Source organism: Sinohyriopsis cumingii, chromosome 10 (assembly GCF_028554795.1).
Source record: "Sinohyriopsis cumingii isolate HCF-2022 chromosome 10, ASM2855479v2, whole genome shotgun sequence".
Taxonomy (NCBI): Eukaryota; Metazoa; Mollusca; class Bivalvia; order Unionida; family Unionidae; genus Sinohyriopsis; species Sinohyriopsis cumingii.
Window position 1 is genome coordinate 16,332,506 of NC_142970.1, and position 14,149 is coordinate 16,346,654.

General features: G+C 36.9%; 1 protein-coding gene across 1 annotated transcript in view; it reads right to left on the reverse strand.

Moving 5' to 3' along the window:
- The window catches only part of LOC149789652 (uncharacterized), a 77,435-nt gene that overhangs the window by 49,637 nt on the left and 13,649 nt on the right, over positions 1–14,149 (reverse strand). The window contains exon 4 of the mRNA XM_089971673.1: positions 4,531–4,612. Within this exon, the coding sequence (XP_089827799.1) occupies positions 4,531–4,612 (82 nt within the window). The remainder of the gene's footprint in view (positions 1–4,530; positions 4,613–14,149) is intronic.

The window sequence follows — 14,149 nt, forward strand, 5'->3', positions numbered from 1 at the left end:
GGAAAGTATCACATGTGTGCCATTTTATCTTTTGCCAAACTTTTAAAAATTAAAACACCTGAAAATGAAAGGTTCAAATTCATTAAATAAAATGTTAAATCATTTTGTAATGATGTTATGTATATTTAATTTGTATTGTATGTTGACTTTTCTCCTTGATTATATGTTATGTATATCTCTATTGTGTGAGTGACCTTGGTCAGCAATAGAGTTCATAGCCTTCCTGACTAATAGTATGTTGTAAACAAAAGTTACATAGTTAATACATCTTTATGGTCGAAAATTATATATTAAGATCATTAATACTAGAGGTAAACAAGTTTACATGTATCAGTGTTCTGGACATCACTTGAGTTTGTTGACAACTTTGAGAATGTTCTAGAAATGAACTGTTGACCCTCATCCTTGTCCTAGTATTGTTATAGGTTTTTATATAAGATAATTATAGAAGCAAAGACAAGTAATCATTCCTATTTTAACATCAATATTTAGAGGATGAGTCAGCTTTAGTTAATATCTGAGAGAATTTATTTTATTTTATTCACTAGAATTACAAAAGTACTCAATAGTTTTGGAGTTAATCACTATTTTTGGAAAAACTGAATCGTTATAATGACATTTAGGATAGTATTAGTGTGATACATCACAATTGTCAGTACATAAGCACTTTCTTTGTTATTGACACATAAACGCATTCAGAACAGGAATTCATTTGGAACACAAGTGAGTCAATTCAAAACTCAATGCATTGGAATCTGTGAAAGAACTTTTAGGATTCCTTGGGATTTAATTTACATTACTGTAAGTTCTTCTGAAATGTTCTTTTTGTGTTCTAGGAACAAGTAATCACAAAAATCTAAGAATTTCTTAAAATGGGGAGCTATAACCAAATGCGCATACTCCAAATTTATTAGACTATTTACTGTAACTTTGTAACAAATTTTGCTTTTTTCATTGGTAGTTTATCTAACCTGGCATTAGACATCACTTATGAATTATTGCCTGCATATGGTGAAAAACTAAAAATTCTACACTCTTTTCCTTCTGCCGTTTAATTGTACATGTAATATGCACACCAGCACTGATTATACATAGGTTTGCCTGTTGTTGAAGGGTTTAATGCCATTTTTTCAGAACAGGATAGGCCACACATGGTGGCCAGTATTAACTGTGGAGGAATAACCTGGTAAAATCCCGGAAAGAACCACCAACCCATGCGAAGCTACTAGCATTCTCACATACCCACACTGGCCAAATTTGAGACTCAAGCACACATAGACAGAGGTGAGATGACAGTGATCCGTAATGGTGAGTGTTTTAGACCACTCGGGGCCCCTGGTTTTCCTCTATAAATAATTATCACAATTTCAAGTATTATTTTGTATTAAACTATATCTACATAATTTATGATGAACAGTGGTATTGCAATTCAGTAGCATGCTACAAGTGGATTCGCAAATTAACAGGGTAAAATTATTGCAATTCAAGAAGTAACCCTACTTTTTAGTTTTTGTTTAGATTCTTACTTTTTCAGTTTATCTTAACAGTGAAATAAAAATTTTATACTGCACAGTGTACTTTTAAATGTGCAACTTTGAACTAAGTTTGCAAGAGTTCTAATGCATCACTGCTTTCCAAGTGCACAATGTCAAAACACTTTTGCACAATTGTTTTGAGATTTGCACACTGTGATAGCATTTCTGCAAAATTTGCTTGAGCAGTGCGGATTGTTAAATGATGAGGAGGAAGAAGGGCTTTCAACTTTCAATTAATAACATGGTGACTTCAGAACAAAAACTAGAGAATAATGCCAAAATTCATGTTAAAACCAAGAAGAAAGATGATTCTTGATTGGTAATTCTGCATGTATCTAATGTGTGTGGTATCCAAGTAAAATAGGATATTATTCTGTATGTGTGTTGTGATGCTGGAGTGAGACTGTTGTGATGCAAGATTGAGACTGCTGTGAGGCAGGAGTGAGACTGTTGTGATGCAAGATTGAGACTGCTGTGATGCAGGAGTGAGATGGATGTGATGAAGGAGTTAGACTGTTGTGATGCAGAGTGAGACTGCTATGATGACGGAGTGAGATTGATGTGATGCAGGAGTGAGACAGATGTGATGCAGGAGTTAGGATGATGTGATGAAGGAGTTATACTGTGTGATGAAGGAGTTAGATTGTTGTGATGCAGGAGTTAGACTGATGTGATGAAGGAGTTAGACTGATGTGATGAAGGTGTTAGACTGTTGTGATGCAAGAGTCAGACTGCTGTGATGAAGGAGTTAGAAAATTATAATGCAATAGTCAGACTGAAGACTGTTGTGATGCGGGAGCCAAACTTGGGATGCAGTAGTCAGACTGCTGTAATGATTCAACCTGTGCTGTAATGAGTCAGACTGTTGTGATGAAGGAATCAGGTTGTTGTGATGAAGCGAGATTGCTGTAAGATAAGAGTAAAGCTGCTGTTTTGCAGGAGTCAGACTTATGTGATGAAGGAATCGGGCTGTTTTGATCCAGAAGTCAGACTGGTGTGATGCAGGGGTCAGACTGATGTGATGAAGGGATCAAACTGTTGTGATAAAGGAATCAGACCAGTGTGATCCAGAAGTCAGACTGTTGTTATACCCAGGTCAGACTGCAAATGGTTGTGATGCAGGGTTCAGTCTGCTGTATTGAAGAATCATACGCCTGTGATGCTGGAGTCAGATTATTATGATAAAAGAATCAGACTGCACACTGCTCTGATGCAGACATCATATTTATGCAGGAATTAGATTGGTGTAATGAAGGAGTCACATTGCTGTGAAAAATAGAGTCAGATGGCAGTCTGCCATGATGCAGGAGTCAGATTGATGTGATGGAGTCAGACTGCTGTGAAGTGAGAGTCAAGCTGATGTTATGCAGGAATCAGACTTATGTGATGCAGGAGTCAGACTGTTGTAATGATTGAATTAGACTGCTGTGATGCAGGAGTCAGACTGTTGTAATGATTGAATTAGACTGCTTTGATGCAGGAGTCAGACTGTTGTAATGATTGAATTAGACTGCTGTGATGCAGGAGTCAGACTGTTGTAATGACTGAATTAGACTGCTGTGATGCAGGAGTCAGACTGTTGTAATGACTGAATTAGATTGCTATGATGCAGGAATCCGATGCTGTGATGCAAAATGTTATCCTTGACTAGATGGTTTCCCTCACAAATCTAAACATGATCACATAATTGTCCTTCAAACTCCATATCCCTATAATTATAATATCTATAAGCAATACATTTATGTCATAATGGAACAGGGTGCCTCTTCTAAAAAAAGGATTGAAAGGAATTTTTTAAAATAAAAAACAAGGAAAAGTACAGCCATATTCAGATCCAAACTAAAGAACAATACGGGAAAAATGGAACACTTGGTAGATATACTCAAATCATGACCAGGCATTTTTTCCAATGATCCTGTTAAGTCTGAATATTTTTATTATTTTCATAATTTCCGTCTTTGTCGGACCTGCTTTTCTGATGACCTGTATTGCAACACATCTTGAGGCAGACAAATTCTCTGTGGTTGATTCTTGCCTTGTGCCAGTAAATACATACTTGAATAAACTCTTAGCATCTAGAACATTAGTAATCCGATACTACTGATGCTAAGATTTAGCTATGTAGAACAAACTTTTGATCAACAAGGATCAGGCCTAAGCCTAGCGGTCAGCATATTGCCTAATAAATTTGCAGATTTCCAGTGATATTTTACAACACTAGCCTCTCACTATGGCTCAACTTCCTCTTGTATCGGTGCTCTTTTTTAAAATCATTTCAGATGCTTTAAGGATTAAGAAGCACATTATCTTCAATTATCGGAGCAAATAAGAAATTCAAAGGTCCAATGAACTAGTGTTGGTTACGAATTACCAGTCAGCAGCTAAACAGAATCAGTCAAGGACCTCAGACCAGCGTAATGTTCAGGTCCTGTGGGAGTTGAAATCCTCCTGCTCAGGCACAGATTCCCTTTAAGATTTTGGACATTCAAGTCTACATTTTACCTTTACTTTGGGGAATAACTACAGGTGATTTTGCTGAAGATTTAATATTTTCTTCCTTACATTTTCTATCAATAATCATCAACCCTATGCTCTTCACTGGTGCACACTCCAATCAAAATCAAATTTCTCTCATCCAATCAAATCTTAAAACAACCACATACCTTGAAATATGAACAAGCCAAATGTGTAAATTCCTAAATGACTGATGCTTAAATATTTTATGAATGGTTACATTGCCACTTTAATTTTATCTACTGTTCTATAAGGCAGCCACAGTTGTGGGGTAGATAATATGTCATACACACAACCAGCGTATGTAGCTGTGCCATAAAGCACCAAATAAAATGAAATCTAATGGTCTATATCTACTGGTCTTATGTAAGAATCAGAATTCTATACATCAGTATATATTGCCTAATGTACCTACTATAGGAAAACCTCACAATACTCAATTTATTACTACACTTGTTACAATACATGTAGTTACCGTTACCTTGGTTATCAACAACAGAATCCACTGGGACCTGTACAACTGGAGGAACCTCTCTCTCTACGCTTGACTGCCCTTGATCTACCTAGATGACAAAAGAGAGATGAATTAGCTGACATGCACTTACAAAGAACCATAAATAACATTGCTACATTATGGTGTCTAGTCATGCCTTGACCAATCTCTCCATTTGCACTATGCCCTAATCCAATGGGCGGTAACATTGGCCAAGCTGGTAGATGACACTTTAGCTTGAGACAGAGACCAGGAGCCAAGGCATACAATAGGAGACAGCAGACCAACCCTACTGCTGCCTGCTGAACTCTTGTGTTGTCTTGTCTCTAAGGAAACTGTGCAAGTTCCCATCCTATTGCCAAGTGCAGATGGAACAGAAAATCTGGACAAGATTATGCCCAGGGAAACTCCTCAGCCTGGAGAGAATTGTCTCATCTGCACTGTCAAAAAGGCTTGAGATAGCTCTGGGTGAACATAGCAGTCAATTTTGTCCAAGCCTCCTCCTCCATCACCTAACCTGACTGGTGGGAAGGAGTCAGAAACCCTAATGGAAAGGAAAGGACCACTGCCACTGGTTCCTCTGGGAACTCAACTGAGTCCACTATGATGGTGATGAAATCATCGTCCTTAACCCTCACCAAAGGCAAGAGGGGTTCCATTGTCCCTGTCTAAATGGGGTTGTTCTCAACTTGAAGATGCTCATTGTGGTCATGGGACTAACCTAACTAGTTGGCCTCCTAGGCTAGTGGTATAACTGAACCCTTAATTGATAATCTATGCAGCAAGTTGTTCATCCTTCCTTCTTTCTGACTCCAGCCGGAGCTGACAGAGCAGGCATGTAGCCTAGTGCCACATCTACTTAACCCTGAAACTAAGTGTTACCTCTAGGGGCTTAAAAATTGCGTAAAACAGAAGAAAACAACGAGCATTCAAGTTTTCCAAATGTAAAAATTTAAATAAAACACAAAATCAAATAAAGTCCAAGAATAAAAAAAATGTACAGCATATGAATCATTAGACTGTAATTCTAATTCTACTAGAATTATCAATTTCTCACTAATCTGAAATCTGTTCCAAGGTATTCCGATACTAGAATGCTTTTGTGTTGCCATGACAGCACAACAAAATTTAACACAATTATTGTTTTTCCTTCAATGAAATCTTGTAATAAAGAATATCACTTAATACTGGACAGTTTCACTTAGTCAAAAGTAATTCACTAAATATTCAACTCCTTCAATATAATCACATAATCCCACAGTACTGATTGTTAAATCAATGGCTGGGATTGATCACAATTAGCAGTTTAGAAAAGTTTTTGTTGTGACCAGTGTCCTCTCATCCATGAAATCTGAAGGTTTCAGAAATCAGAGATAGATATCCTCTGATCAAAGAGAAAGAAGCTGGCCAGTTGTGGAACATGAGCCAATAGGGCTGCGACATATTAGTGACACCTAGCCGTGAAACCTCATCACCTTTCCTTAAATGCATTTTGAGTGTATGGTCATCTATATTACAAGATTATCTCCATAACTGCATCATCAACTTCTTTCTATTCACTGCATGCAGGAAAATAGCCATGCATGAAAGCATACTTGTTATCGATATGGATGGGAGATCAGTAATTCATCTGTTTGGGCAGCATTAAGATCACTAAGACTTGTTTGTGTATATCTATCACCAGTTACCCATTATTTGCCACCTTAAGTAACACCCAGTTGAGTGCTAGAGTTGATGGCCCAATCAGTCAGGTCTGGGAACAGCTAGAGCATTGATGGCCCATACAGCCAGGTCTGAGAACAGCTAGAGCATTAATGGCCCATGCAATCAGGTCTGGTAACAGCTAGAGCATTGATGGCCCATGCAGTCAGGTCTGGTAACAGCTAGAGCATTGATGGCCCATGCAGTCAGGTCTGGTAACAGCTAGACCATTAATGGCCCAATCAGTCAGGTCTGGGAACAGCTATAGTATTGATGGCCCATGCAATCAGGTCTGGTAACAGCTAGAGCATTGATAGCCCATGCAGTCAGGTCTGGTAACTGCTAGAGCATTGATGGCCCATGCAGTCAGGTCTGGTAACAGCTAGACCATTAATGGCCCATGAAGTCAGGTCTGGGAACAGCTAGAGTATTGATGGCCCATGCAATCAGGTCTGGTAACTGCAAGACACAGGTGGGCAGTTTATTTTTCCACCTTGTTGCAAATAAATCCACCATCAGTCATCTTAGACCACACTGTGTGAAGCAGTTGTCCTCTCATTTAAATACATCTGCCTTCCACAGACTGTATCATTAGTTTTAAATCTTAAAGGTTAACTATCGCAACATTAAAGTCTGTAAGAAGCTGAGTTATTTTTTCATACACTTATGGTCCCTTATCCCTGCCAACTCTGATCATTAATCCAAGCAGTCACATTTTGTTTCATAGCCATTAATCCAAGCAGACACATTCTGTTTCATAGCCGTTAATCCATGCAGTCACATTCTGTTCCATAGCCATTAATCCCAGCCGTCACATTCTGTTTCATAGCCATTAATCCCAACAGTCACATTCTGTTCCATAGCCATTATTAAGAGCAGTCACATTCTGTTTCATAGCCATTAATCCAAGCAGTCACATTCTGTTCCACAGCCATTAAGCCCAGCATTCATATTCTGTTCCATAGCCATTAATCCAAGCAGTCACATTCTGTTTCATAGCCATTAATGCAAGCAGTCACATTCTGTTTCATAGCCATTAATCCAAGCAGTCACATTCTGTTTCATAGCCATTAATCCAAGCAGACACATTCTGTTTCATAGCCGTTAATCCAAGCAGTCACATTCTGTTTCATAGCCATTAATCCAAGCAGACACATTCTGTTTCATAGCCGTTAATCCAAGCAGTCACATCCTGTTTCATAGCCATTGATCCAAGCAGTCACTTTCTGTTTCATAGCCATTAATCCAAGCAGACACATTCTGTTTCATAGCCATTAATCCAAGCAGACACATTCTGTTTCATAGCCGTTAATCCATGCAGTCACATTCTGTTTCATAGCCATTAATCCCAACAGTCACATTCTGTTCCATAGCCATTATTAAGAGCAGTCACATTCTCTTTCATAGCCATTAATCCAAGCAGTCAAATTCTGTTTCATAACCATTAATCCAAGCAGTCACATTCTGTTTCAAAGCCATTAATCCAAGCAGTCACATTCTGTTCCATAGCGATTAATCCAAGCAGTCACATTCTGTTTCATAGCCACTAATCAAAGCAGACACATACTGTTTCATAGCAGTTAATCCATGGTCACATTCTGTTCCATAACCATTAATCCAAGCAGTCACATCCTGTTTCATAGCCATTGATCCAAGCAGTCACTTTCTGTTTCATAGCCATTAATCCAAGCAGACACATTCTGTTTCATAACCATTAATCCAAACAGTCACTTTCTGTTTCATAGCCATTAATCCAAGCAGACACATTCTGTTTCATAGCCGTTAATCCATGCAGTCACATTCTGTCCCATAACCATTAATCCCAGCAGTCACATTCTGTTTCATAGACATTAATCCAAACAGTTACATTCTGTTTCATAGCCACCAATCACGGCAGTCACATTCTGTTTCATAGCCATTAATCCAAGCAGACACATTCTGTTTCATAGCCGTTAATCCATGCAGTCACATTCTGTCCCATAGGCATTAATCCAAGCAGTCACATTCTGTTTCAAAGCCATTAATCCAAGCAGTCACATTCTGTGAAATAGCCATTAATCCAAACAGTCACATTCTGTTTCGTAGCCATTAATCCAAGCAGTCACTTTCTGTTTTATAGCCATTAATCCAAGCAGACACATTCTGTTCCATAGCCATTAATCCAAGCAGACACATTCTGTTCCAAAGCCATTAATCCCGGCAGTAACATTCTGTTCCATAGAAATTAATGCAAGCAGCCACATTCTGTTCCATAGCCGTTAATCCAAGCAGTCACATTCTGTTTCATAGCCATTAATACCAGCAGTACACATTTTGTTCCATAGCCATTAATCCAAGCAGTCACATTCTGTTCCATAGCCATAAATCCAAGCAGTCACATTCTGTTTCATAGCCATTAATCCCAGCAGTCACATTCTGTTCCATAGCCATTAATCCAAGAAGTCACATTCTGTTCCAAAGCCATTAATCCAAGCAGTCACATTCTGTTTCATAGCCATTAATCCCGGCAGTCACATTCTGTTCCATAGCCATTAATCCAAGCAGTCACATTCTGTTCCAAAGCCATTAATCCAAGCAGTCACATTCTGTTTCATAGCCATTAACCCGGGCAGTCACATTCTGTTTCATAGCCATTGATCCAAGCAGTCACATTCTGTTTCATAGCCGTTAATCCAACCAGTCACTTCTGTTTTATAACCATTAATCCAAGCCCACGCATTCTGTTCCTTAGCCATTAATCCCGTCAGTCACATTCTTTTCCATAGCCATTAATGCAAGCAGTCACATTCTGTTTCACAGCCATTAATCCAAGCTGTCACATTCTGTTTCATAGCCATTAATCCCAGCAGTACACATTCTGTTCCATAGCCATTAATCCAAGCAGTCACAGTCTGTTTCATAGCTATTAATCCAAGCAGTCACATTCTGTTTCATAGCCATTAATCCAAGCAGACACATTCTGTTTCATAGCTGTTAACCCATGCAGTCATATTCTGTTCCATAGCCATTAATCCAAGCAGTCACATTCTGTTTCATAGCCATTAATCCAAGCAGTCACATTCTGTTTCATAGCCATTAATCCAAGCACATTCTGTTTCATAGCCGTTAATCCATGCAGTCACATTCTGTTCCATAGCCATTAATCCAAGCAGTCACATTCTGTTTCATAGCCTTTAATCCCAGCAGTCCCATTCTGTCCCATAGCCATTAATCCAGACAGTCACGTTCTGTTCATAGCCATTAATCCAAGCAGTCACATTCTGTTCCATAGCCATTAATCCCATCAGTCACATTCTGTTTCATAGCCATTAATCCCGGCAGTCACATTCTGTTCCATAGCCATTAATCCAAGCAGTCACATTCTGTTTCACAGCCATTAATCCAAGCAGTCACATTCTGTTCCATAGCCATTAAACCAAGCATTCACATTCTGTTCCACAGCCATTAATCCAAGCAGTCACTTTCTGTTTCATAGCCATTAATCCAAGCAGACACATTCTGTTTCATAGCCGTTAATCCATGCAGTCACATTCTGTCCCATAGCCATTAATCCCAGCAGTCACATTGTTTCATAGACATTAATCCAAACAGTTACATTCTGTTTCATAGCCACTAATGACGGCAGTCACATTCTGTTTCATAGCCATTAATCCAAGCAGACACATTCTGTTTCATAGCCGTTAATCCATGCAGTCACATTCTGTCCCATAGGCATTAATCCAAGCAGTCACATTCTGTTTCATAGCCATTAATCCAAGCAGACACATTCTGTTTCATGGTCATTAATCCAAGCAGTCACATTCTGTTTCATAGCCATTGATCCAAGGAGTCACATTCTGTTTCATAGCCATTAATCGCAGCAGTCACATTCTGTTCCATAGCCATTAATCCAAACAGTCATATTCTGTTCCATTGCCATTAATCTGCAGTCACATTCTGTTTCATAGCCATTAATCCAAGCAGTCACATTCTGTTTCATAGCCATTAATCCCAGCAGTCACATTCTGTTCCATAGCCATTAATCCAAACAGTCACATTCTGTTCCATAGCCATTAATCTGCAGTCACATTCTGTTTCATAGCCATTAATACAAGCAGTTACATTCTGTTTCATAGCCATTAATCCAAGCAGTCACATTCTGTTTCATAGCCATTAATAAAAGCAATCACCAGAAGATATAATTCTCCCTACTTAATTTAGATTATAAAATCCTTAGCAAAATTTTAGGCAACAGAATAAAAGAGGCAATGGAAGAAATAATTAATCCCCAACAAACATGTGGTGGGAAAATAGTGACATTTTAAATAACACACTTTCAATCAAAACCATTTTTGACTACATGGAGGAAAATAAAATAGGAGCTGCTTTCATTTTATTTTACCAGGAAAAGCCTTTGATAGGATAGAAATAAATTATATTATAAACGTTGTAAAAAAATTTGATTTTGGCAAAGGTTTTATTAATTGGATTTTGACACTTTATAAAGACATAAGCTCCCAAGTCCAAACAAATGGTGCTAAAACTAAGTCTTTAAAAATATCAAGGTCAGTCAGGCAAGGCTGCCCCATATCCATGTTGTTATATGTTTTAGGAATTGAAGCATTACAAAGAGCAATACAACAAGATGACAAAATAAAAGGAATTAAGATACTTAACATGAATACATAATGTAAAACTTTTCAACCTGCGGATGATTGCTCTCATATTACAACTACCAAATCATCATATTTTCATCTTATCAACCAATATACTAATTTTGGAAAAGCCTCTGGCTCAGAAATTAATGCAAATAAAACAGAAATCCTACTAATTGACAATTGGAAAAATAATTCACATGGACTAACCGATGAGCAAATAAGACACCAAGTAAAAAAAAAAGTGCTGAGAATAATTTTAGGAAAGGAGAATAAAATACTTTATTTTGCACAAATTAAAAAGAAATTAGAACATCATAAGGAAATCTGGACAGACAGAAATCTCAGTTTTACACACAAAATTCAAATAGCTAAGTCATACCTTTACAATTCAATATGGTATGAACTTCATGTAATAGACTTTGAAAAAATATACCTGGAAAAATTGGAATCAATAATATTGAAATTTATTTGGAATAAGGTTTATAGAATATCTAAGGACACACTACAAAAACAAAAAAAACAGAATTAGGAGGGCAAGGACTTTCCAACTTGATACAAAAACAACAAACTAATATAATGTACCGACTAAATATTTTAACCCCTAAACCTACCTACTTTTGGCAAGGACTATATTTTACTGGTTAGGAAAATCACTTACTAATAAAATTGATATCCAAAAAATTAAAAATCTAAAAATATCAGTTAAACCCCGCAAATGTACATACAACATAACCTTGACAATTAAAAAATTTCAATCAAATAAAGATTTATGGCAAACTACTGATAAAAAGATGATAGAAAAACAAATAACAGGCACAACTAATTACAAACCCAACCATATTGAAACCAAAGTAACAAATGTAGATTGGCCAAGTATATGGAAACATTGCAAGGGGATCAAAGAGCCCAACAAACAAGCAAACATATATCTTTATTTACACAATGTGTGGTGGACAGATGAAGAAGCCTACAATAGAAACACGATACCCCACTTATCTAAATGCTTTCTTTGCAAAACTGCAATTGACAGTAAAAATCACATAATACTAAATTGTACACATCTCACCAACCAAAGACAAAAATTAATAAATACAATTATTGGAAAACAAGGTAATTTCAATCCACTTAAGCTACTATACACCAACCAAATTAATGACAAACAATTATACATGGAAACAATAAACTTTATATTTATGGCAATAAATGAGAGAAGGAATAAAAAAGGTTACTAAAACCCTATTAAAAAAACACATTAGAACAGTCTGGATAGCCTAAAGGCTAGTTCAAAAACACCAGACTTACACCATATATGCACTAGGAAATTTAATTATAGAAAAACACATTAGAACAGTCTGGATAGCCTAAAGGCAAGTTTAAAAACACAAGACCTACAATCTCATTTTACGATGTTTTCCATCACGTCTGCATGATAGAAGATTTCAATCCCTTTCTAGCTGTAAGCTAGAATACAGTTGTAGAACTAGGTGGCAATCATTAGACGAATCACATGTAACACATACTTCTTCCTTCAAGAAAAAGAGGAAAAATACATCTGCAGATTTTGGGAATCCGCCGCTGTAGCCTCTCTTTAATACATGAATTACACATGTATTACAAAAATTTAAATCAACAACCATAAAATAAAACAATCTGACAATTCTTTAAAAAAAAAAAAAAAAAAAATTATTTTAACGACGGGGTGTGGTGATGGGAATGTGAAAAGTGACACCTTAACAGGACACACACTGACCTCTCCATTAATAACCAAAAAGAAAATAACAAATACGGCTGAACTTTAGAATTTATTTCAAAATTTTTAACTGTAAAATATGAAGTCTTGCGTACTTCAAAATTACTTAAATTTTATAATTCGTATGAAAAAAGAAAAATCACGACGGGTCCGCACTGGAGATGTCAACCTTGACACCTAAACAGGACTCTAGCTGCGGGCCCCAAGTGATTTAATGCTAGATACATAGACATCAACAACTCATTATAAACAAAATTGTACAAAATTAGAAGATAGTGGCATAGTAAAATAGTGGGGATGTCATAACCTGACACCTTAAAAGGACCCACATTGACACCTCCAATAACAACTCAAAAGAATAGCAAACATGACCTGATTATATAAATCACATAATATTTTAACCTTAAACTTTTAAGAAAAAAATATCTTTGGCTATTAAGAATACAAAACAAAAAATATAATGTTGAAAAAATATGATGGAGATTTCAAGCAGAGAGTTTCAAATAAAAATTCTGGTCTTGGACTTTCCACCATAATATAAACATTCAAAATTTCAACTCAAAATTTTAAATTAAAGTCATTGAATATGTCTTTGAATTGAAGACAACAGTCTGGTGTCAAACCACCTGCACCCCTGTGCATTCAGATGTACACCATCTAGGTCCATGTAAACACCATGGAATCCATCTGTCCTACAGAATGTAATTCGGCTACTGGCCGACAAAACTCGACATAACTCCAAATTCATTTGGTGGACCCTCCATCCTTACTGAGAACAGGTCATCCCTCATGGATGGAACCGAGGCAATAATGCTCCAATTAAAACAAACTGGACAACACGATCCAAAAACTGTCTACTCAATTGCAATAACTGATTCACCACTATGTTGGGCTCAAGGGCCCCTATACCATTTTCACCCAGTTTGATAAAAATAATATCCGGCAACGGATCCAAAATTGTTGGCCATGAGATAAAGTTCACCACTCTTGCCCCCAGGCGTCCATCCATGGTGACCAAAATATTACTTGGCTGGCGACATAACAAAGACAGATTTGAATACCGATTCAATCGGGCAATGAAACTGTCCAATAACATGAACATTCATTCTCTTTGTAATGAACACAACTGAATGTCCAAAATACGACTGGATTTAAACCCACCAATCAAAAACAAGGATACATCTCATTATTGGTTACGCACCAAGGTGCAATAGGATAGAAAATTTTATAACAACTGAACAACCAATTTAACATATTTACGTGCTATAGCACAACCAAGTAAAACTTAAAATGTCTGAAATTTTGGGTTGTAATGGAAAATTCCAAATCCAAATGGACAAAATAATATGCTAAGGCATATACAAGTAAAACTTAATTAAGACAGAGTTATACCTATACAAATATAGAAAAAATATCCTATCCCCCTTTTCTATGCTAAGGCATAATTTATTATATATATGCATAACATACACTCACCAAATAGAAAAACTGCTTTTAGACATTTATTCTTCTTGGGAAG